The sequence below is a fragment of the Planococcus citri genome, chromosome 5, assembly GCF_950023065.1.
Source record: "Planococcus citri chromosome 5, ihPlaCitr1.1, whole genome shotgun sequence".
In the NCBI taxonomy this organism is placed as follows: Eukaryota; Metazoa; Arthropoda; class Insecta; order Hemiptera; family Pseudococcidae; genus Planococcus; species Planococcus citri.
In genome coordinates, this window is record NC_088681.1 from 34,987,937 (window position 1) to 35,012,715 (window position 24,779).

General features: G+C 33.5%; 3 protein-coding genes across 7 annotated transcripts in view; all 3 read right to left on the reverse strand.

The window, feature by feature from the left end:
• hiw (highwire) overlaps positions 1-17,156 on the reverse strand; it is a 304,196-nt gene extending 287,040 nt beyond the window's left edge. The window contains exons 1-37 of one of the 5 annotated variants that reach the window (XM_065366873.1): positions 16,916-17,156; positions 16,576-16,624; positions 16,256-16,492; positions 16,031-16,184; positions 15,745-15,950; positions 15,536-15,671; positions 15,280-15,461; positions 15,016-15,192; positions 14,320-14,541; positions 14,038-14,245; positions 13,780-13,947; positions 13,552-13,695; positions 13,182-13,392; positions 12,970-13,118; positions 12,830-12,898; positions 12,614-12,742; positions 12,356-12,549; positions 12,069-12,288; positions 11,828-11,987; positions 11,448-11,758; positions 11,240-11,370; positions 10,984-11,118; positions 10,806-10,897; positions 10,544-10,727; positions 10,278-10,473; positions 10,074-10,205; positions 9,857-9,999; positions 9,570-9,776; positions 9,304-9,504; positions 8,982-9,188; positions 8,754-8,909; positions 8,498-8,676; positions 8,177-8,417; positions 7,897-8,108; positions 7,290-7,498; positions 7,025-7,222; positions 6,806-6,938 (exon numbers count right to left, since the gene is read on the reverse strand). In XM_065366873.1, the coding sequence (XP_065222945.1) occupies positions 6,806-6,938; positions 7,025-7,222; positions 7,290-7,498; positions 7,897-8,108; positions 8,177-8,417; positions 8,498-8,676; positions 8,754-8,909; positions 8,982-9,188; positions 9,304-9,504; positions 9,570-9,776; positions 9,857-9,999; positions 10,074-10,205; positions 10,278-10,473; positions 10,544-10,727; positions 10,806-10,897; positions 10,984-11,118; positions 11,240-11,370; positions 11,448-11,758; positions 11,828-11,987; positions 12,069-12,288; positions 12,356-12,549; positions 12,614-12,742; positions 12,830-12,898; positions 12,970-13,118; positions 13,182-13,392; positions 13,552-13,695; positions 13,780-13,947; positions 14,038-14,245; positions 14,320-14,541; positions 15,016-15,192; positions 15,280-15,461; positions 15,536-15,671; positions 15,745-15,950; positions 16,031-16,184; positions 16,256-16,492; positions 16,576-16,624; positions 16,916-16,986 (6,353 nt within the window). In that variant the 5' untranslated portion in view covers positions 16,987-17,156. The other 4 variants (XM_065366872.1, XM_065366871.1, XM_065366870.1 and 1 more) reach the window with 4 other exon arrangements.
• A 950-nt stretch (positions 17,157-18,106) lies between these two features.
• On the reverse strand, positions 18,107-19,501 carry LOC135848462 (lipase member I-like). Its single transcript, XM_065368373.1, has 4 exons — positions 19,219-19,501; positions 18,808-18,990; positions 18,454-18,637; positions 18,107-18,361 (listed from the first exon to the last, which is right to left on the reverse strand). Exons 1-4 carry the CDS (start codon positions 19,418-19,420, stop codon positions 18,298-18,300), a joined length of 633 nt encoding a protein of 210 aa, XP_065224445.1. The 5' UTR covers positions 19,421-19,501; the 3' UTR covers positions 18,107-18,297.
• A 1,382-nt stretch (positions 19,502-20,883) lies between these two features.
• On the reverse strand, positions 20,884-23,062 carry LOC135848463 (endothelial lipase-like). Its single transcript, XM_065368376.1, has 8 exons — positions 22,913-23,062; positions 22,820-22,841; positions 22,569-22,635; positions 22,331-22,479; positions 21,944-22,204; positions 21,484-21,666; positions 21,166-21,349; positions 20,884-21,071 (listed from the first exon to the last, which is right to left on the reverse strand). Exons 1-8 carry the CDS (start codon positions 22,952-22,954, stop codon positions 20,990-20,992), a joined length of 990 nt encoding a protein of 329 aa, XP_065224448.1. The 5' UTR covers positions 22,955-23,062; the 3' UTR covers positions 20,884-20,989.
• Positions 23,063-24,779: the final 1,717 nt, after the last annotated feature.

The window sequence follows — 24,779 nt, forward strand, 5'->3', positions numbered from 1 at the left end:
ATTTTTTTTTGAAATTTGAGTTTTTTTAATGTTTTTTTCTTAGTAAAAGTAATTTAAATTAGTTCTGGAGCTATAATATCAACCTCCCACCACCAAATTTTCACATTTCTGTCAATTTGATTTTTCCAGAAACTTTGAATTTCTCCAGAAGGGAGGTGTCCCAGGTGATAACCGCCGATTTCAATGATTCTTGCACCATTGGATAGAGGACATCGAGCATAGCCTAACCTCAGATTTTCAGCTGCTGAAGTTGATATTTCAGCTGTCCATGGACCATGGAAATTTTGGCTCAATTTTTCAGAACTGCTAAGTTAAAATCGAAAAATCGGAATATCAACTTTAGCAGTTAAATATTTGGGGTTAGGCTATAGTCGATGATCTCTATCCAATGATGCAAGAACCATTGAAATTGGGCAGCTAAAAATCGAGTTATGGCTAATTTTTGATCTATTAAACGAGTTTATTCACACTGAGACGATTTTCAGGTGGACACCTTGTTTCATTGACCATAACCCGGTAAAAAAAAATACGAATAAGTACCTAATCAAAAGTAGCTCTCAACAAACCACTCGGCTCAATTGTAAAACAAATTGTTTAGCAGGTCGAAAATAAGCCACAATTTGATTTTTAGTTGCCCATAATACAATTTTTGTCGCTGCTGAAAAAATTCAAAAATCCTGGAGACAAATCAGAAACCCCGCTGAAGGCTCTAGAGTGACCGGAAAGGGTGAAACATGGATCTAGAAAGTTGGTTTTAAGGAGGATACAATCATTCGCGCCGATTTTCACAATTATTTTTCTTCAAACAGAAAATTGTTGATTCTTGGAATTTTTTTTCTCAGAAATATCCTGATCAAAAAATACTTTCAAGGCGTTCACTTCAGAACTGCCACAATTGCGAACAAAATAGTTGAATTAAACAAGTCAAAAATGAATCACAACTCGATTTTTAGCATCCTAGATTAATTTTTACACCTTCTGGATAAATTCAAAAATTTTGGAAAAATCAAAAATCACGCTTGTGGTTCTAAAATTGATGAAAAAATTGTGTGATTCGGATGTTAGGGAGTCAATATTCACAGCTTCAGAATTGATTTGCATTATTTTTGCTGGAAAAACATATTTAAAAAAGAAAAACCGTCGGAAAATCTCCATTTTTGGATTTTCAAAAATTTGCCAAAAATCGAAAAATTAACCCTTTCAGCGGAAATGATTTGTGGTCCCTTTGAGAAATTCTGTAGGCTTCGATCAATTTTTGGATTTTTCTGTCCTTTGGAAAATTTGTACCCCACTCAAATACAGATCAAAAGAGCACAGAAAAATAATGAATCCGAATTTATACCCGCGAGCTGAATTTAATTTTGGCTCCTTTTATTGCAATTTTTCCAAAATTGGAAAATCAAAAAACCTGCCGAAGACTCTAGAATGTTTCGAAACCACCATCAAACAATTTTGTAGTTTGCAAATAGCACATAAATGAGAGTTTATCGATGCACCTTGAAACTATCATCAGTCGATTCGGAAGATCCAAAAATGGAGTATCGTCTTCCTCACCCTTCCCCCCCCCCATTCTGACCATTTTCTTTCGACAGAAAAAGTATCTTACGATTTCCAGAGAAAAATCGGGACCTCCATAGTTGATCCATTTAATTTTCATACTCTTCCCCTGTTTTCTGTCGAGAAGTCTCTGTTTAGGATACCTCCACAAGTTTGAGAATAATGAGCATTGAACCCAAATATTTTTTTAAAAGTTGATTTGATAATAAATATTGTTTCAGAAGAGAAATCAGGGAAGGGAAAGGTAAACAGTAAGTACATGATTTGATGTGAAATTGAATTCAATTCATGTCGAAAAATCAAGCATACGTGTCCCTTCGCGTACGATTTTAAAATAGTAAAAAAAGGTTCAACACTTTTTAAATATTTTTTTCTTTCAAATTTTTATCACACACAAAAAAAATGAAAATTTAGAAAGAAAAGGATACCTTAAATGAAAAATTTCCAAGTCCGATTAAAAAATTATAAGCATCAGGTCAAGCAGAACAGTCAGATTTGACATTTTGGATAAAAACTCACGAGCGAGGGATGCATCCCAACTGGCTCAAAAGTTTTTAAACCGGACTAAGCTAGATCGAAAAAGCAGGCAAAGATATATCATTCTCCAAAATTGCTGGAGCCAAAGTGCATTTTAAAATTTTTGAAGAATTTTTCAAAATCATGTTTGAACCAAAAATCCAAAAAATTATAATCAACTTAAAAAGCTCAAAATTGGTGTACACCCTATTTTTGACCAGCCGAATCGATTGGAAACGGGTTCGATCCGTTATGAGCAGTTCTCTTCCAGCAGGTTTTTGGAAGTTGAAATTTCCATAAAATTTTACGAAACGAAGTTGAAAAGTTAATCTTTAACCTAATTTCACTATTCTGAGTCGACTGAAAGTGCCTTCAGGCTGCTCTGGAGCCTCCAATAGCATTTTAGAAATTCCAGTTTTCCAAAAAAACATCCTAAAATTTTTCAAAATTGGTAGGCGACAGTTTGAACTTGTGTTTTTATCCAGAGATTTTATAATTAGAAAAAAACTCGTAATCGACTCGGATTTGGCAACATTTTGTGGGGGGGGGGGGTCATATGTATTTCTGAGACTTTGGAATGTATACCTAGACCGACCTGCCTACCAACACTATTTAAAAATATTATTAGAGACAAAATTCCGACTCGTTTCATAGTTCATCGACCTCAGCCCACAGCAAAAGCAGTCGAAGCACCATCAATGCAATTATCTCACATTTTTGGAACAAGCAAAAACTGTCAGCCCCTCCTCCATCAATCACACTACGCAATTTTTGCATCAATAAAATTCTAATTGGAAAAATAAGGTTTCTTCAAACACCCCCTTAGTATCCCATTTAGTACAAATTCGAAAAAATTCACATTACAACGTGAGTTATTTTCTAGGGAGATAGAGCGATATGAGGAGCTTTCTCATGACAGGAATTTGTGTCTTTTGATACAGTCACTGATTTCTCGAAAGCAATCTTCCAAAAGCCCCAACTCAGTTTTCAAAAAAAATGAAAATAAAAACGTATGCAAAATGAAAAAATACTTATGTATAATAAAATATCAGGTAATGATTATTTGAGAAACGGCGCCCAAAAAATTGTAATATACTTTGGTTAGAAATAAATTAAAAACGGATAAACGAAAGCAGCCCTGACGAAAGGAGGGGGATGTGGTAAAAATACGACGAGTTATAAGTTGGCATACGAAAACGAGAAAATTTTAATAAACGCATTCCCGTTCTGTTTTTTCCGCGTTTACACAAAACGGCAAAAAAATCTTGGCGAATTCGCCTTCGTCAATTTCATCTTTCCTACTGGTAGTCTGCTACATAAAAAAAGAAACAGACTGCGAGATAGGAATAAAAATTCAGCTCGCAGATAATACAAACATACGTCGAGAAATATTAAACGTTATATATTCATCAATGATAATCCATTCGTTAAAAGAACTTCCACATGACAGAACAACAATACTTGGAAAATTTCGTGCTTTTTTTACCCGGACGATTTTTTCGCAATAAATTGACTGCCATTTATTACGAGAGTAGAATAACCATTTCCATAATTATTTTAATCGTTAAAAATAGACTAGTTTCGATACCATATTTCACATACGAGTAGATTTCTATCTGTGTGCTATTCTTGGACGTAGAAGAATATCTCAGGCTATATTTTAATCTGTACAAGATACGAGAGTAGGTTTTGGTAAAAATACACAATCGATTCGATGGCATGTACAATGGAAACAATACCCTTTGGAAATCTCAGTAAATTTTGATAGGAAGTATAGAGGCGAGCATTAAACGAGGTTTATAGGGTCTTGCTGCGCCGATGGAGACTCAAATATAATTATTTTTCAATCAGTTACACGCCTGTACAATTAAACAACTCGTATTTGAAACTTTTATATAAATTTGACATTTCGATTTTTAAAAAGAACTCCTGCAGGATTGTAAATGTGTCTATAGCTTTTTGAATAGAATTCCAAGTACCTCATTTTATATTATTTTCGAGGCTGATTTTTCTTCTCTCTTTTCCTCAATCGAATATCTTTCACGGTTTTAACTCAATGTTGCGATTCATTAACTATTATTAACATCGTTCGACGATTTCAGTTCGCTTAAAGTACTCGTAGATGTGTAGTTGAAATACTCTACAAATAATCCGAGTCAACTTGAGCAACGATTACTTTTTCATGTACTTGGTACGATTAGTCCGAGATTACAGAGCCAACAATGTACAATTTACGTAGGTATTTGAACAAACAACGATAAAAAATTCATAATCTGTCGTACACGGTGTACAATTTGCAGCATTATTCTGGTTAAATAAAACCAACAATTCGACACGTACCCACTACCCTGCTCGTCTACCTGTATCTGCATCTACCTACACATACGTAATATTTTTCTGCGAATTATCATGGCACGGCAAACGTAACTTTGGTAGGTACATAGGTATACATACCTACACAATAACACAAAATCGTGTATGAATTTAACCAAATCGCGTTTCCAAGTTCAACCATATGAACTCATTTGGAAAAATATACTCGATGTAGTATGCTACCTTTTCCCTACATTCGGGGAAAAAACATTAAAATTCATAATCATCCTAACGGTGAACTCAGCGTAAAGAAAAAAATTCCCCATGTCATTTCAATATGGAAACATAAACTCACTATATAGGGAAAAAAAGCACACGTACAGAATGTCTAAGGAATTCGTAAAATATCAAACCTTTGGTAACCTCAGTTTTCTAGCGTATTTTAATCTTCATTCACTCTTTTCCACCTCCGATTCCATTTTCATTAGAGAAAAAATTTCATTAAAAAAAATAAAATACCGAGTTGAAATGATAAAAAAAAAAAAAAAAAAAATGAAAAATAAATAAACCCGTGGAAGAAAAAAACAAAATACATCTACGCTAAAAAAAATATGGCATTTGTGGGCAAGATACCTTAAAGCTCGTTTTTCTTTTAAAAATACAAAAAAATGTGCGTACAGTTTTCATTGGTCTAGAGATAAGGGTGAAGTATTCCAGGAGCCTGAATTTTTTATTACACTGGTCTTCTCTTTTAATGGATAGAATTTGGGTCAGTTCATCTGTAAATGCCTACCTACTTTGAGCAGACAACTTGACAATTTATGTCTAAATAATCGCAAAGGTGAAATAAAAAATTCACAATGCACGTACAATTTGCAAAGCCGGTATGAAAAAAATCCCAAAAAATATCAAGTCCCGAAAAGGATTATAAAATTTTAATTTAAAATATTATTTCTCGATATTTCTCCAAATCCTCTGACATTAGTCTTGAAATATCTGATAAATTTACAAAAACATCAAGATCAGGGCTTGTAACCAATTTTTTCAACAAAAAAAGGGTAACTTTGGTAACCAAAATAGCTTGAAAAGTGATAATTTTTTGGCAATTTCTGACAAATTGGTAGGTACTTAAGCAAGGATAATGGATATTTTTGAAAAAAAAATTCCATGTTATGATTTTTGGTAAATTTAGATTTAAAAAGCGAGACTTTTCAATTGCAAAAAAGCAAGAATTTCCAAGATTTTGGAAAAAGTAAAACTTTTTAGAATTGTTTGCAAAAAATCTAGAATTTTTGACAACTTCGAGAAAATAAAATACATTGAAATTTTTGTTGAAAATGTGAGACTTTTTTTGGTTAAATTTTCGGTTAAAAGTGAGACTTTTGGGTAATTTTTTCAAAGTAAAAAAGCAGGACTTTTGGGCAATTTTTAGAGAAAAAAAAGAATACTTTTTTGGAAAAATTTTCAGCAAGAATGGGGAGGGATATTACGGTATTTATCAGATCAAAGTGGCAAAATAGCACTCAGACGATCCACAGTTCGAGAAAAAACACAGCTGAATTCGTAATAAAAAATCATAATGATCGCTTCTGATGAAAAACAAACATAAAAATAAATTTAAAAATAATACAGAATGATGAAAGAAAATGAAAATAAAACAAAAATTGAAAGCAGAAACACAAAAAATCAAGAAGTAAAAAAATAATAAAAATAATAATAAAATAAAACAAAACAAAATCAATAACTCGAAGAGGTCGATTTCCCTTCGATAAAAAAATCCTTTTAAACACACATAATTCTAAATCTTCAAACATATCAATATAAAAACAAATCATCTCAAAATATGACCGCTGCGATATCCGTTTACGAACCGTGGTCAATTTTTTGATCGCGAAATAAAAATTCTGATCAATAGCTACAAAAAAAATAAAAATAAAGAATTAATTGAAAAATTCACTCAAGTGTGAGAAAACGAGTATAACCTTCACCATAAAAGACAAGACACCGTTGAGCAATTAGATCGCGAACCGAAAAATCGATACTTACGAGACGCGAGAATAGTAAATTCGAGAATAATCACGTTATATCAATAACAATAAATATAAAATCAGCACGAGTGAAACTTAAGTTAGGTAAGTTTATTAACTTATGCTATTGACGTCGAAATACGTTTCAACTTTATTTCCGAATAATAGAAAGCTGGATGCTTTGAACAAGAATATAAAGTAGTCATAAGCGTATATTTTCGACAATTAGAAAGTTCAAAGTTCTCTAGAATATTTGCTATTAGTAGGTAAAATGACAATCATACGCATTCGAGTGTAAATGATAATACGCCAGAATATACAGCAGATTTGTCTTTAAATAAAGCAAGTGTATTATATAAACTACAAGGGTATGGAAAATCGTGCTTATTTACCTGGTAAACGACGATGACTTATCGTACTCGAAGATGCCTTTTCGGTACAAGTCTATGCCACGATTCAGTACACTACAATGAGCACCGTATTCGGCTTCAGCTAATTCTAGATTAATCGCATCTGTATTATCGTCTGTAAGAAGTAAACGTTTCAGTGTTAATAGGTATCTTTTGGTCGATGAAATTTCCAATATTTTAATATGAGAAGGTATTTCGTACCAGAACAGACGAAATTCTTCTTGATCAAGTACGATGCGCATCGACAAGCCAGACTAGTCAGTTCTAATTCTAGGCGAGGTATACCGTCAATATTCACCATTTCGAAACCGATAACTAGACACCTGAAGCCGAAAGTTGTGCCTCTATCGCGAGATAAGTATTTTGAGGCACTTTCCAACGAGAAAATCACTTCGTTACCTGGATAAAAATCAAATTGTAGGATTTCTTGAAGGAAATTTGGATGTGAAAAAATATAAACGAGTACCTGGCAGGATTATAGCTGTGCCAGGCCAGGCGTGCTTATCATTGCCGTATGTTCGAGGCAATGGACGATATACTTTGCGGGTTTTATTATTATGATCTTTAGATGAGAAATCAGGTACGTAGATTTTTAATACATCTTCTTCTTGAGCGGTACCGCAACGTGGATCGAATTCCAAACTAAGCCATAGTACACTTTCTGGGAACTTGACACTGAAAAATTATTGATAACAAAATTAGAACATCTCAACTTAAATAACACGTAGATATAAAAAACAAATGTGGCCAAATTTTCTTTCATTAGTAATTTTTTTTAAATATTAAAATTCTAATTCATTTAGAATTTGATTACTTGAATAAATTGGCAAAATAATTCCAGAAAATATTCAGCAGTCAATTTTGAATTCTGTGGATAATAAAGGAAAGGGGGAATCATAGAAGAGTCTAAGAAAATCAAACTGATTTCAAATGAAAATGAATAATATGTACAGCATAAATTTCCATTTTTTCAACAAAAAATATCCCAATCAGAACTGCTCGCAATAGTTTTCTTCTCACGAGGAAAATTCGACCAAAAATTCAATTCCGGTAAAGTAATACTTTATAATTACATGTATTTGCTGACGGTAGCTCGTTTATACGGATGATCGCTTTCAACCAACGAATAATGAGGCGAGGTGGTAACGAAATTCGACGCGAAATTAATAGTCGACGAGCTTTCTGCACCTGACGTCGATTCTTTCGTGTTAGCGATAATTTTTTTATTAATTTGGCAAACTAATGGTAACAATTCTTCGATCAGTTTCAACACGTGGCAAGCAATCTGAAACCATAAATGGATCGATAAAAATATTTGATTAAGAATTAAGGTTAAATTATTAGATTTCATACTTTGGCGTTAGTGGCGACTAACGGAGATAGATGAGTAACTAGGAGGGGTAACAACGCTGTGATGATCGGAGCACCGACTAAAATATCAACAACTTCTTTATAGTCGGGTGATTCGTTGGCTAATGTGAGAATACTCGTGATTTCGGAAAAAATTCGATTCGATATTGTCACAATCGCTTCGTGGGCTTGATTTTCGACAAATTTCTTTTGTCGTAGTTCTTGAGTGGTTCTTTGAGGATATCTGGAATGAAATCATAGAAATATGATGCGATTTAGATATAGTGAGACGTCAAAAATACAAAAAAAAACTTAGCCACCAACCTGTAATAAATAATATATGGAAGTTGGCCTCTTGAAACCGATGTTCCGTTAAAACTGATTTCGGTGCTGATGAAATTAAAAACTGTATCGTCCGGTCCAGTGACAACAGCTTGGCCTAATTCACCATTATTGGTTCGATTACCTCTCAATCTCAGTTTAATGATGTATTTTGTGTTTTCCTATCGACAGAGAATTGCAATCAGTAAATTTTTTTTCAGTTTGAGATGCATCAAAATACAATCTTATTCAATTTTACCTGAACAGCAGTGGGATATTCGAAATTTAATTCCACCATATCTTTGCCACTGTAATCTGATGAACCGAAAGATCCACGTGATAAAGCTATACATCTCCAATTAGCTTGCGGATTACTCAGATTGTAATCCGAATTATTTTTGCCCTTGGCTGCCACCTGAGAATAATAATAATAATAATTGATCGTTGAAATTTTTTTCTACCCTGATTTTTCTCTCAATTTACGTACCTCATCTAATAATTCGATTTCATAATCGTAATTGCCACTGCCACCAAAAGCTGCGACACCGACAATAACTACTCCAGGTTTATCGACAGTGAAACAGATGGCATCGGGGGAACCATTTCCAGTATTCCAGGATCTGTTTGCGTTCACTCTTCGGAAACGAATTGGAGTGGTATGGAGCATTTGATCTTTGCGTCTTTGAACTTCATCCTGCGATGGAAAAAATTTTCAAATTAAACAAATATCAAGTTTTTTGAATTACACTGATACTTAAACTTCAACCCCCCCCCCAAGCAATAATAAACTGGTCGTACATACAACTTACCAGAATACTTACATTGATACCCATCGCATCAGCTGACAATTCTGCGACTAACTTCGAAAGAATTTGACAACTATTTAAAGCTATTTTTGAATGATGATAATTTTTAACTCCATGTAAAGCTTCTTCGACCGGTTTCGACGCCATTTCCAAAAGTTTACCCATCACATACAACCAAGACGAAATATCTATCATGATTTCACCCTGTGAATACGATCCAAATTAATAAAATAAATTAGATTCATGACTCGAGTGAATAATTCACTTACTTCAGTTCGTTTCATCATAACTTCAGCTAAGATTGGATTATAATTATAAAAATTTGAAGCGAGATTTGTATTTTTATTCTCCTGGAATAGTTGATTAGGATCGAATCCTCCGAGGAGAATAGGAAATATCAATTTCAAACAAATATTCGATGCACATAACGCTGACAATGTCGCTGTGATTAGAAAATCGTGTTCGAATTTATTTTCCTGGAAATAAAAATCATATAGGTACTAGGTAGTCGATTTAAATATTTTTCAAATGAATTTTTTTTTTAAATACAACTAACCGGTTCAAAGCTTAGTAAGTAACTAAGATAGATCCATTTTTGAGTTGGCGTTGGATAAAATACGTAAAAACAGGCAACGAAAGTACTGCTACATTCTTTAATTATATGTTTCACCAATTTATAAAAAATATTGCAACTTCCATCTGCAAAAAAAAAATTTTTTAATTAATGATTCACTTTGATTTTACGCAATAAATTTTCAGAATGAATATTTCACCTTCGATTTTCTTCGGTATAAAATGTTCGAATAGAAAAGGGTCTGATAATATATTTTGCAATAATTCTCTAACATCTCCGATTAACTCGGCCATAACATAACTCATTCTAGATCTTCTTTCTTTAACCCGACCTGCATAAAATATTACGTATTAAAATACCACAAATTTATACATCTCCACCAATCAAACTCTAAAACACTTACAACCATCCGGATACATTTCGAATATAAATGCTCTAATTAAATGCTGACAAGCTTGATTTATGTAAACCAACTTGTCAAATTGTCTGATTACTTCTAACAGCGAAGGTGAATATCTCAGATTTGAAATCTCCGAATATTTCATCTTGAATTCTTCCCAACACCACGATAATAAATTAATCAACGACTTGAAACCGTCCTGTTGAGAAAAAACATACTATTGAAATGCTTTTTCGAAACAAAAAAGGTATTAGTGGTCGATAACCAACCTCTGTAACGGTGTGGGAAAATTTTCGAGAAAGTATATGAATCACAGCGGGTGGTGGATTCTCTAGATTTGTTACTACGTAAAATTCTGGTAACAGGACTTTGTAGAATAATTGAGGAATTTGTCCAGATGATACGTTGGTCCCATTATTTGATAATAGACTCGATTTGAAATGAAAAACAACCCTATACGAAAAGAAAAAAAATTAGAACAAGTACGAAAACTAAAACAAAATGAAATTTATTTTCAAAATGATTCCATACTCGTCATCAGTGACTAGGTAAGGTAACCCGGAACTACCGCAATCACTAGGCGAGCCTTTAATTTGAGCCCATATGATATACCATCGATTAGCCTAAAAAAAAAAAAATTTATAAGTAGTTTTTTTTAAAAAAAGTAAACATAATATCCACGGCGACAGTTGAATAAAAATTAAATTACTTGTAATAAAACCGGTTCTTCGAACATAAAAGGGTAGGTTTGCTTAAGGGAACATTCGTACACAATTTCATCTGTGCTGATTATAACTTGACCATCTTTCGGTTCAGGATCACTTTCGTAGCCAATATCCAGCAACTGGAAAACATTAAAAAATTTAGATTAAATCGGTTCATTCAAAACACATTATTTACTAAAAAATTGAATACTGATTTTGATTTTAAAATTATGATTACTCAGTCGGTTGAGAAAAAATTACCTTTAATCTCACGTGATAATGTCCTCTACCTCCATACAACCCAATTCCTCCTAATAGAACATCGGTATCACAGGAAAATCGAATAGCTTCCACCGCATTATGAGCATTATACGTCCAAGAATTGCCCAAACCTGACAATAACACAAACAATAAGTGCATTAGAACAATTCCAGTCAAATTTCTCATCTTGAAAAATGAATTCACCCACCTTGAAACCTATTCACAGCGATAAAATCCTCTTTACGTAACGATTTTGTATTAATGACTCGTTTCTGTTCCATGAATAACGATTTAAACGAATCTTTACGAGATCTAGCTTGAGCTAACATATCCAAACATGCTAGAACATGGATGGCTGCTTGATAGCAAGGGATTGTATGCATGGTAACCACTGGTACGGCCAATTCGCAGTCGAGAATATTAGGAGAGCAAAAGTCCTCATGTACGTCGCTGGCTACGACATTGTAACATTTGGCTATTGGACCCTTTTCTACGCTGGATGGCTCGTTTTCGTGTATACTGAAAATATTTCGTATTATTAGCATGGTATTTGGGTATGAAAATAATTTTAAAAGAAAAAGTACCCACCACCACAGCACATTATAAAGCGAATCGTAACAAACCGCTGCATTGTTGAAGTTCACTTGATCGACATTGGCGAAATTTCTGAAATTACCGCTCTTCTTTTCAATTACCACACATTCGAATGTTTTTTGCTCGTCGTTTTCGACGTCGACTGGTAACATGACTATGGATAAAAACCATATTATATGTACATTTCAATTGATTCAATCAAATATTTAACCAATCGTGGAAAAATAATACTAACGAATATTATTTTTATCGGCAACAAATTTGGAATTATTCAACGTCGACCGACTAAGTAAACTCTCACTGATCTTCAAATACGTCATATCACCCGAGGCACCGATTCCGGTAACTTTTTGAGCATATTGAGATCCAATATTAGGAATAAGTTGAGGTGTACTGTGCCACAGCAGTCCTTCAGTTTGAATAAACGTAACGCAATTCCGGCCAAGTTGATTTTTCTGTAAAATTACCAAAATTACGATGAATAATAATTATTTAAGGGCTGGAAATTTTAGTTCAACGTACGGAATTATTTCCAAATGTGAAAACTTCTCCGGTAGCGGTTAAAGCAACAGTATGATTCGATCCGGCAGCAATTTCTACTACGACAGGGGGTAAATTTGCTTTCACTGGGCCAATATGGTTTTCGTCGTTGATACCTAATTGACCAGAGGTGTTACTTCCAAAGGTGTACACTTCGCCATTTTCCATTAAAACGACTGTGGAGAAAATCTTGTTAATTTATTGCGAATAAGAAGGGTACAGAATACTTGAGATGATTACCAGTGTGATATAAACCAGCAGCGATTTGTACGGCGGGAGCAGTTGTGCGAAAATGAACTTTGGCAGGAAGAAGGTACACCATGCTCATTGAATCTTTACCTCCGTTTGAATTGTTTATCATTTCGACACCTGTAGAAGTAATTTTTTCACGTTTTTTAGCAAATAGATTCTTCGATAGATATTATGAATTCAACTTACTTTTAATACGACCTTCACCTGAGGGACCAGCTACCGGTTCTTCGTCTTTTTTAAACAACTCGGCTCGAACTTTTCGATCGTTTCGTTCTGTAAAATAAACCGACCGCGTTAAAATCGCTGGATACAAATCTGATTGCAAGGAAATTAAGTCAGTTTACCGTAAACAGCTCCGAATAAATTAATCCTGATAATATCATCGGGTTCATTTTCGTCATCTAACTCTTGATCGGGATCTTCTTCGAAAGCACAAATTTTACAAATACAGCACTTGGCGCAACCGGAATCACCATCGCCACAGCCACATTCCCTTTAAATGAAACGGAAATTAAAATAGGGTTCAGGGAGGGAAACAAGTACAATCGACACTTACTCGCCGGGTTCGCGATCTCCTTCATTACTCGCTAAGCAACCAGCTCCGTAGCCGGTACACTGGTGACAAATTGGACATATCATGCATTTATCTTGCTTGAAAATATGAGTGCCTTTTAAACAAATGACGTCAGAGTAAGTGTCGTCAGATGAGGCGCTGTTTTCGTCATCGTCTACGTAAACTTCCATATATGCTTCGCTACGACCTGGACCTAAAAATTAAAATAGAATAAATTAATCGATTGTGATCTGGGAATAGAAAAAAGGTTTCAAAATGTCTTGTGATAAATTTTCAGCGGTTGAAATTTATTTCATTCGAGAGGGAAAAAAATACACAGAAGATTCGAGCGAGTCGGAAAACATTTATTTACCCTCGGACGAAGAGAATCTTCCACACTGTCCTCTACCATTATAGCCAAAAGTGTAAACATGTCCTTTATCGGTCAACACAACAACGTGAACTTTTCCCAAAGCGACAGATCGTACACGTACATGTTTCAGGTCAGAAACATAGCCTGTAAAATGGCGACAAAATACAACAACAGTCATTCAGCATCACTCTAATACACACTAGAAAACAACACGTAGAAAATAATTACCAGTTCCAGGGTCACAATGAATAGCGTCTTTTCCGAACATAAAAAGCTCTCCTTTATCGGTAACTAAAGCCGTTGAACCGTGATTGCACGCCGCGTACACAACGTTCTTTCCATCCATACGTGTCATTTTACGAGGTTTAATTTGATTACATTGTCTGCGTACAGCGCCTTTTCAACCGGCAGAATTCACACACAGATATTAAAAACAACGCAAACGTGTCGTATTTTAGAACGAAACACGATTTTAATACATCCTACCATTTTCTCCGTCTTCGCCTCGTCTAGCGAATCCGATGAAGTAAACAGATCCGTCGTTATAAACTAATAATCCGATCGAGCCGTCGTTTCCAATTACGCATTGCTTGACGGTCGACATTTTTGGACAAATTAATTCCACCCAGCATTGATTACTACGGGTACCGGGCGCTCGTAGATTTTGATTGCCTAATTTACTATTATATAACACCTAGAAACAGAAAAAAAATGGTATGATTTCTTCGCGTGAAATTTTTTACTAAAAATGGAAATTCAGCAGTGTACCTTTCCATCGGATGTTTGAAGTAAAGAGAACTCTTTGCCAGAAGCGAACGAAATCAGTTCTTCGTTTACGCCGACGCAACGACTAGATAATAATTTTTCTTCACTCCCACACGATGAACCGAACAATTTGAAATACTTTTCCGATAATTGAAATCGTAACTCTTCCTGTATAAGTGTCAAGTTGTTTTCGACTATTTCCATTGATCGAATGACTAACTCGTCCTGTAAAATGAAAATGAACGAGTTATTTCGTATAATGCGTTTCTTCTGTTTAAATCGTTAATATTCAAAACGTAGTGTACAGTTTCCTCTATAAAACGTTTTAATTTTATTAATGGGTTTTTATATCTTTCATATCAGCGTGAGTAGTGTTCATGCTCCAAAAGCATTGTTTCCAAAATTGAACTTCCAATGGGGAAATTTTTATAAAATTTTCACCCTAGAAATTAATTTTTATTGAAATTTGCTGTATTGTTCCTTTCAACTACATCGTATTGAGAACTTATACAAATGTTTCATTTCAATTTTCAACACAATTATTAATTTTGGATAACTAGTTCGAAAACTGATTTGGTTTTAGCTTCTTCAATGGACATAATTCTTTTTAAATAATGAATCAAAATCTTCGCGAACTAATTTCGCAATTCTTTTTTCGAGAAAATGATATTACTATACGCAAAACTTCATTTACAGTACCTCTTTTGGAGAACACAAGGAACATAAATAATCTCCATCAACGAACACTAATCCTTTGGTAAAAATAGAGACATTCGAATCGATTCGAATCATCTGCTGTAACTCTAGATTATTCTCATTAACCAGATAAAGCTCGTTACTGCCCTTTTGCTTCATCAACATAAAATATAACGAATTCTAGAAACACATTAAACAATTTTCAATAGTAATTAGTACCTACGTATTCTTTCAACATCGAATATAGTAAATAGTAACGTGATTTACTTTCATATAGAAGATCCATCCATTATCTTGACCGAAGAACGCTGGATTATGAGCATAGACATTTCTAGGAATAGTACCATTGTAACCGGTGCCGATTTTGTACAGACCATACGACGTGTATATATACAAATAATAACCATCGCAAGCTAAATTTTTAATCTTAAGCGATAATTTAGAGTCATCTGCAAAACAAAACATCATAAAAATGAAAACACTGACGCAGATCAAAGTAGACGAAATTGAAATTGATAATAACCTGCGGTAAATAACAAAAGAAACGAAGAAATACAAGACGATTTCAATACTCCATGAGTGAACCAATTCGGATGCTTTAGTTTGCCGGTGATAACGCTTTGGACACTTTTTTGTAATTCGATAACAGCGTTTGGAAGCTATAGAAAAACACAAACGTAAGATTCTCTTTGTAGGATAACGAATATCGTGAAACATTACTCGAATACTTACAACCATAGAATGAGACAGAGAATATTTAGATATTAATATGGCACTTATGGCCCTCAACATTTTGCCAGTGTCTCCTCGAATTATGGCAAAGCTGAGAAGACATGCTGATGATATTTCAATCAAACGTTGTACGTCTGGGCTACGTTCGACGATCTCTTCATTAAGGCACTCGTCTACTACGTTCAATAATACATTGAATATATCGCCTGAAACACAACAAATATTAATCACGAATCACAATTCGCAACTTACTATTCACTAATTCATCCGTGATAAGGATACGTACCAACGATATCAGATGGTTCGTCGCATAGAGCTTCTAAACGCAACCCTTCTAAAATGGTAAACAGAGAAGTAACTGCTCTGACGCATAAATCCGGATACTCGGTTTTACTGCCTTTGATCAATTCGAATATACTTCTTATACCAATTTTGACGACCTGCGATAACGGTTCTAATTAGATATACAAGTCTATCGAGTAATAATGTAGATGAGAAAACGAACGTTTACCTTAGATAATTCAGAAACATCGGATTGTTCGGTTCTATTCTGTATATCCTCTAGTGCTAACGAAGTTTCTGTACCGGAATCAGCTATACATTGCAGATGTAGATGAAGGTAACTAACTCGACGTAGTAATTTTTCAAACACAGCCAGACGAGATATTTCGAACATGCCAAACGTCGATATTGTACTAAATATTTCGAAATCTAGTGGCTTATAGATCAGCCCTTCTTCGTCGGCGAACTGGAAAATCACATATTAATCTTTCTATCGTTTCATGTTTCATTTTACGAAATAATCGAACGCCGATAATCTGGATAATTTACCTTTTTTCTTCTCTTGGTCGGATTCACCACTAATATCGAACCACTTCTCCTGGAAAATATTTGCAAATTTTATAAAATCATCTACCTACGATACATCACAATTTACAAATAACACGATAAATTTCACTTCAAAATTTTAACACCATAAAACACACCGGTAATCTTGATCGAAAAAATTCTCATCTATTGTAAAAATTTTGTAACGGTTCCTCTCAAATCAAACGATCGAAATCACGTTCGAATTTCAAACTAACGGAAATTTTCAACAGACGAATTTTGCATTTTAAATTTGAATTTCACTATGACATTTCAACGTACGGTAACGTGTTATCAAACCTACCTGTATTCGTCCCATCGAAACCGAAACATTTCATGAAAATATTTGCCTACTTCGGAGAAGTCCGGAAACATGTTTGGACCGTTCGAATGCCGGCAAGGTTCGAAAATTTTAATTATTACGGTGGATTAATTAAACATATTTTAATTGTTAGGAATGCATTTTTGTAAGTGGTACGCATTTTTTTAATCAACGTCGACGAAAAACAATAACGTACCAACTTACAATAAACGACGAAGGGATGATATTAAAAAGGGGTTTGTTGTGAAACTGAAACTTACCGCCGAAGCGCATGTCAGAAAGCATGAGTGGTAGTGTGGTAGTGGTGCAGAAGGAATCAAGGCGAAACTACAACGCCAGGTTTGAAAGAGACGATGGTTTATAGAAAAAACTGTAGAAGTGCATTGGATGGTTGAACGAATAACGAATCGCATGGACAAAACCCTTGATTAATGATTATACGAAGTATACGAAGTAATACATTATCGAGGGACAAAACCAAAATGGTTATAGTTTCTTGCAAAAAATGAAAAAATTCCAAAAAGTTTTACTTTTTAGTTTTTTTCTAAAAATTAAATTTCCAAAAAATAAAAATGTTGGCTTTTTCTTTCACCGTTCTTAGCAATTTTTTTTTTTACCAAAAAAAACTGCCAAAAATTAACAAGAAGTGTTATCCTTTTCTTTTCTTTTACCAATAATTAGGCAATTACCATTTACATCATTTAGGTACCTTAAAAAAATGCAAAAAAACTAAAAAGTCTCGCTTTTCAAAAAAATACAAAAAGTGCATTGTTTTAGCAATAATTTCCAAAATTTGTTGATTTTTATCAATACATGAAAGTTGCAGTTTTTAATGTACTTACCTATGTAGTAGGTAGTGGTAGTACATAGTACCTTTATGCGTTTACCCACTCGTGAAGTCGTGAACTCGACGACCAAGAGTATGTAGTGTTCTGCTCACATTCACTGTGTTACATAATATATGTACAATTCAGAATCTGCTGGACTAAAAATCTGAAATTTTTTTGTTTTCGTTTTTTTTTCAATTTTTTTATTTTACACACTTATATTTTGATTTCAGACAATTCAGCAGAAATTTGTTGCCAGGAAAACGGAAAAACACTTGAATACCTACTGCATTTTAGGATCATTTCACATCTACAAAAATGTACCCACGAACAAAAAAACTCTATATCGGTTCTCATTTTCATTTTATTTATCTACCTGCGAAAATTGAAATAGGCCTACAAATAAATCTGGCGAATGAAAACATGACTTCAAAGTTTAAAGTAGGTACTTAATTTAAATTAAATGTTCATCGTTCAGTTCATTTTTATTAAACGTTCATCGTTCAGTTCACTTCAATTCAATTGTAGACACCTATCTCACTTGGGAGGAATCGCATAAGGAGGATGGTCATTGGTCTGAAGATGATAAGTACCTGTGTCCCTTCAAAGAAGAAATTTAAATTAAAAAATGGTATTCATTTTGATTGAAAATGAACGAAACTGCGATTCAACTCAATCCGAATGCAAACTTACTTTTCATCGACTGGTGGCTTACAATATTCGCCCACTTCTATGCGTTTTTTTGAATTTCCATCGCAGCTCCTGAATGTAACGAAATACGAATTGTGATCGCACTTTCTAGCAATAAATTTTACTTTCGAGTTGATGGATTCGGCAAACATCTCTGTCGCCCGACGATGACTGCAGGACACATCCCCTGCAAACAAAATGATGAAATTTATTATAACAATCGAAATACAATAAACAAATTAATTATTCAAATCCGCAGAACCACATGTAGGTACATGTGTACACGGATGTAGAAATGAAATATTGGTAGGTAGGTACTAACTTGTATGTACCTACCACCTACTATAATGTACTCACCATCACATCCAGGCTGAGATGTCCCTTTATTAACATAAATATCATAATGAGCGTCTGAGAAATATACTCCATACTGTCCCATATTTGAATGAATGACATCAACAAATTTAGCATGGTGTCTATTTAGTATATTATGGGCTACTGTGAAAGGCCAAAAGAATTTTGGAAACGCGGGATCTAAACCTGCAAATAAATAAATAAATAAATAAATAAATAAATAAATAAAAAGAACGAGATCATTCAATTGTACCTACTCATTCAATTTTTTAAATCATTTTCACTCAAAAATGTTATTTTGAACAAATGCTTTTAATAACAACGAAATGAACATGGAAAATTTTTGTTCCCAAATGAGGAATACACAAAACCACCCCCCCCCACACATTACATAGAAAGGTACCAGCTACTTACCGGTAATTCGAGGAACAATTTTTGGTCTGAAATGGACTCCGAATCGAGCGCTGACTTGAGCTCCCATGCTCCAACCAACGACGTGAAATTGATCTACGGTTATTTCTGGTCTGTGTTGGAGTATAAAATTAACCATCTCAGCGCAACATCTCCCTATAAGTGAAATACAGGGAAAAGCAGTATCGAAGTAACATCCGTCCATAGCCAATTGTCCCCAATCCACTACCAGAATGTTGAATTTTTTCAGCTTTAGATATTCTGTATTTTAATGAAGAAGGGAAGACCAAATTCATTAAGTAAAAATAAAAATCTGTGAATCTTCATTACGATGAGTACTTACATGTATACTTATGGATTGAATCTGCGCGTATGGGAGCGCAATGTATAGTACATACCTACATGAATGAAATTACACAATATTACCTACCATTACGAACATAAACCATTGCTGGTGGACGATCTTTAGATCCGGTATAACCGTGAATTAAAAATTTGAAATCGGCTTTTGGTATAAATGGAGCATTTTTTATTGAGTTTTCATCACCCAGTATCAACTCCACGTATGGCTCTGATAATCTAAGGAAACAAAATTTGAACATAAGGTGAAAATGTATCAAGATCAAGAAAAAATTCACGTGGTTGTCAGTAGTGCAGAGATACGAGTAGACATTACTCTTTGTATAAGTAAAATGAAATTTTGCCTCTTTCACAAGTATTAATGGGATTAGGGCATTTACTCGCCTGACCACCTGCAAATCACGCAATAAAAATGATCTTAATTGAGTAATAACTAGGTAGTTGGTACTTTCCAAAATACGAGTAATATTAAAATTTGAAATGACAATAAAGTTACAAAATTTCTGGAGGAGAAAAAACAATACATTTTTAATTCATCATTTCAAGTTTTAATTGAAAATTTTAATTTTCCGAATTGAATGATATTTTACTTCATGATTAATAATCATAAGTAAATAAATACTCACCATATTTATCAACAACCTAAACAACAAAACAAATATTTTCAAATAATTAATTTTTTTTCGAATACCTACCTACTTCAAAACGCATTAATTAGGTAGGTATGTAAGTACTGCACTATTATACTCACCGATATTGCGACGAATATTGAGAAAATTATGTTGAACATGATCTCCATTATGGATAGGTACAATCTCACTCAAAAGGTACCTGCACCTCATCAGTTTTAATGTGTGGAGCAAATGATGACTCTGTTAGCCACATATGAAGCTCTAATATCACTACCTATTTGTACTTTACTTCTCGTACATCCATATGTATGCTTAGGTGCCAGCAAACACACGCAACTGCGAAAATACGATCAACATTTGCCTGTGATTTCAATAGGTGTTTCTTTTCTTTTTTTTTTTCAAAATTACGGAAATTTCGAAAATTTTAACACACTTTGTTGACGCTAAACGCGTGATATCGGGTTAAAAAGTCAACATTGACACAACGTATGCCCACCCATATTCGAATTCAATTATGAAAATGTCATAAAGTGATAAATTTTGTATCTAATATCAGCAATAATTCAAATAAAATAAAGACAGATTTACAAAATTTTGAAAAAAATAATAATTACGAGTTGCCAACATTTTTATGCATTAAAAATTGAAGAAAGAATTTGAAAAAATTGAAACAATTCGTAAAGTATCTAATTAATTTGTGGAATCGTAACAAAACACTTTATTTTGAATTATGTAATTGAATAAAAAATTATTCTACTTAGATAATGTAATTTATTTGAGGCTCAATGGTCCATATTCTCAGGAGGAATAGGTATCGCATATGGTGACTGGTGGTTAGTCTTGAGATAATACGTACCTGTGTCTCTGTCAACCAATAAAACAAAACCAATTAGTAGGCGTACCTATTAATTTTCATGTGAAACAAAATTGTGATAATTGAAAATAAATCCTGGCATACTTTTCATCTACTGGTGGTTTGCAATATTCTCCTACTTCTATGTATCTTTTTGAATCTCCATCACACTTTCTGAAGGTAACATAATACGAATTGTGATCGCACTTTCTAGCCATAAATTTTACTTTTGAATTGATAGATTCGGAAAAAACCTCAGTCGCTCGACGATGACTACATGATGTGTCCTCTGGACACAAAAATATCGAAAATTGTATATTTGTAGAATATTCAAAGTATAGGTAGGTATACATTACAATTAATATTTTAATTTCAACGACGCAGATTAGCGATGAGGATGTAAAAACATAAGTAGGTACTCACCACCACATCCAGGTTGGAATGTCCCTTTATTGAGATAAATATCGTAATGGGCGTTCGAAAAATAGACTCCGAATACTCCCATATTTGAATGAAGTACATCAACAAACTTTGCATGATTCCTATTCAATATATTATGGCCTACTGTAAAAGGCCAAAAGAATTTAGGAAACGCTGGATCCAAACCTGTAAAAAAAAAAAATGAAAACTAGATTATAAAAATAAACTTGGTTATTCTTTGATTTTTTTTATCTTCGTGACTAAATTCTATAATTTCACCATTTTATAAGCAATTTATGACCACAATCTCAATACCGATATTTTGAATTGTTTTTCAACACATTCAAAATATCTAATCAAATTTTCATTTTTAATGAGGAAGATAGTTCCAATTTTTCTTCTACAATTATTACCTACCTTATTGGTATTACATAGATAGGTACTATGGTACCAACATGCTTACCAGTAATTCGAGGAACAATTTTTGGTCTGAAATGGATGCCAAATCGAGCGCAAACTTGAGCTCCCATACTCCAACCAATGACGTGAAATTGGTCTACAGTTATTTCTGGTCTGTATTGAAGTATGGAATTAACCATCTCTGCCACACATCTTCCTACAAGTGATATGCAATGAAAAGCGGTATCAAAATAGCATCCATCGACAGCCATTGGTCCCCAATCTACCACTAGTATGTTGAATTTTTTCTGCAGTTTGAGGTATTCTATATTTTAACGAAAATTCAAATAAATAGTGCGGATTAATGAATAAAAATGTAGGTATGCTGATTGCTATTATAAGCAACGAGTTTTAGAGCATACTATATAGGAATATCAGAGAGTAAAATTACCATTACGAAGATCTACTATTGCCGGTGGACGGTCCTTAGATCCGGTGTAACCGTGAATTAAAATTTTGAAGTCTGCTTTTTGTATAAATGTGGCATTTTTTATTGAATTTTCATCGTACAGTATTAACTCTTCATACGGTTCTAACAACCTAACATATTTTTTTTTTTTTTTTAACTGTAAGAAAAATACTTTATACCTAGGTACATATTAATACCTACATATCTAATTGGTACCTACTCTTTGTATAAATAAAATGAAATTTTGCCTCGTTCGCAAGTAGTAATGGGTTTTGGACATTCACAATCTGCAAATTACGTCATAGGAATTACATATTAAATCATTTATGTACTTGAACTAATAAGAAAGTTTATTATTTGTAAAATTTTTGTTAAAATTTTCATTGAACCAAGCCAAATACAATTTTCTTTAATAAAAAAAAATAGGTAGGTACTTATTTATTTGTCGATCGATTATATTATTTTACTCACTAGATTTTTCAACTTCAATAACCTGAAAAAAAATTAAAATTTTCAATAATTTCTTCAACAATTACCCATTATAATTATCTATTACCTACTCACCAAGATTGCAATAAATACAAAAGAAACAGTTCTAAGCACCATCTCGCAGTAACGATTTCACTTGAAAAACAATATGCACAGATGCACAGGTGCGTGGTCTATGTTGAAAATGAAAAAAAGGATTTGTAAACCACACGTGGAGCTCTGAATCACTGTCTGAAAAATTGCAGTTCATATAGGCATCGCATCACCGTGTATGATCAGCTGTAATCTGTTTGAATTTCGTACTTACACAGTTATAAATGATGTGAAAATACGATCGCAATTTATGATTCCAATATCTCTATTTTCCATTTCGAAAAACGAAAATTTCGAAAAATTCCAAGGCAGGTACCTGATTTTTTAGCGTTGAATTGTTCTCATTGGGTAGCATATACGTATATATTTTTTTAAAATGTTCACAACGCACGTGTATCTACATTGAATTAAGTTTTCTGTGAAAAATATCATAGAATTTAGAATCAGTTCGTTTTCGTTTTGTGTTTCTCTCGGGAGAGGGCGGGGTGGGACACGAGCGTGCCCCTGGATTTTTCGTCAAATTAACCCCAAAGTACCTCGGCTGACTGTTTTTTTTTTGTTTTTTTTTTTTGTTTCTTTTTGATAGGTAAGTACGTGTGCATGAAACTTTGAAAAAGGAATCTTTCAACCACGTAGGTAGGTATTCATTTTTACTTTTTTTTTTTTTTACCAGAGTATGAGGCCCATAGCTGGGGTAGGTTCCAAAATAATTTCAGCCACGTGGAAAGAAATTTTGAGGATCTTGCGTGGTTAAATTTTCCATAATAGATCAAAAATTCATAAATTGGTTACAAATTGAATGGCCAAAAATTTGGAACATTTAAAAAAAAAAAAAAAATGTTCTTCAAAAACGTACTTTTTTCAATTCATGGCATCAAACACAGTAGGTAAATAACATATATTTATTCGATTCGAATTGAATTTTCATTAACATTACCTAAGGTATCTACAAAAAAAAAACGAAAATGAAAGAAAGAAATGACGCATTTCAAATGTTGCAGATTTGTATTCCGAGTTTAAAAAAATTTTAGGCTGGATTCTTTACTGAAGTAAACATCCTCCAAGGCTCAAGGGACTGGATTTCCAGAAGCTATGGCATAAGGTGGATGGTCATTAGTCTGAACGTAATAAGTGCCAATATCTCTTCAAGGAAATGAAGTAAAACAAATTAATTAATTTTGATTTCAAATTAACGAAACTCTCATTGAATTCTAATTTTTACTTACTCTTCGTTCACTGGAGGTTTACAATATTCACCCACTTCTATGTGTTTTTTTGAATCTCCGTCGCAGCTCCTTAAGCTAAGGTAATATACATTGTTTTCGCACTTTCTAGCTATAAATTTTACTTTCGAATTTATAGATTCGGCAAACATCTCTGTCGCTCGACGATGACTACAAGATACGTCAGCTACATACAAATAAAAGTAAAAAAAAAAAAAATCAATTTCAAATACTTTATATACTCGTTAGTGCTATCGTGTAGGTAATGCAGGTATCTAATTGAAATTAGAAATAGAAAATTATGTGTTCGATTCTTAGAAACTCACTTATATTGCATCCGGGCTGGAAAGTTCCACCGTGCGTTGGCGTAAATATCGTAATGAGCATCTGAGACGAATACTCCGTATAAACCTATATTCGAATGAATAACATCAACGAATTTAGCATGATTTTTATTCAATATGTTATCCCATTCGGTGAAAGGCCATTCAAATTTCGGGAACGCTGGATCTAATCCTGTAAAAAAAAAAAATCTATAAGTCAAAAAATAGGAAGGTATAACTTCGTGAATACTGAAAATTGCTTCTAGCTGCCTATAAAAATTCTGAAAAAAAATAATCTTTTCC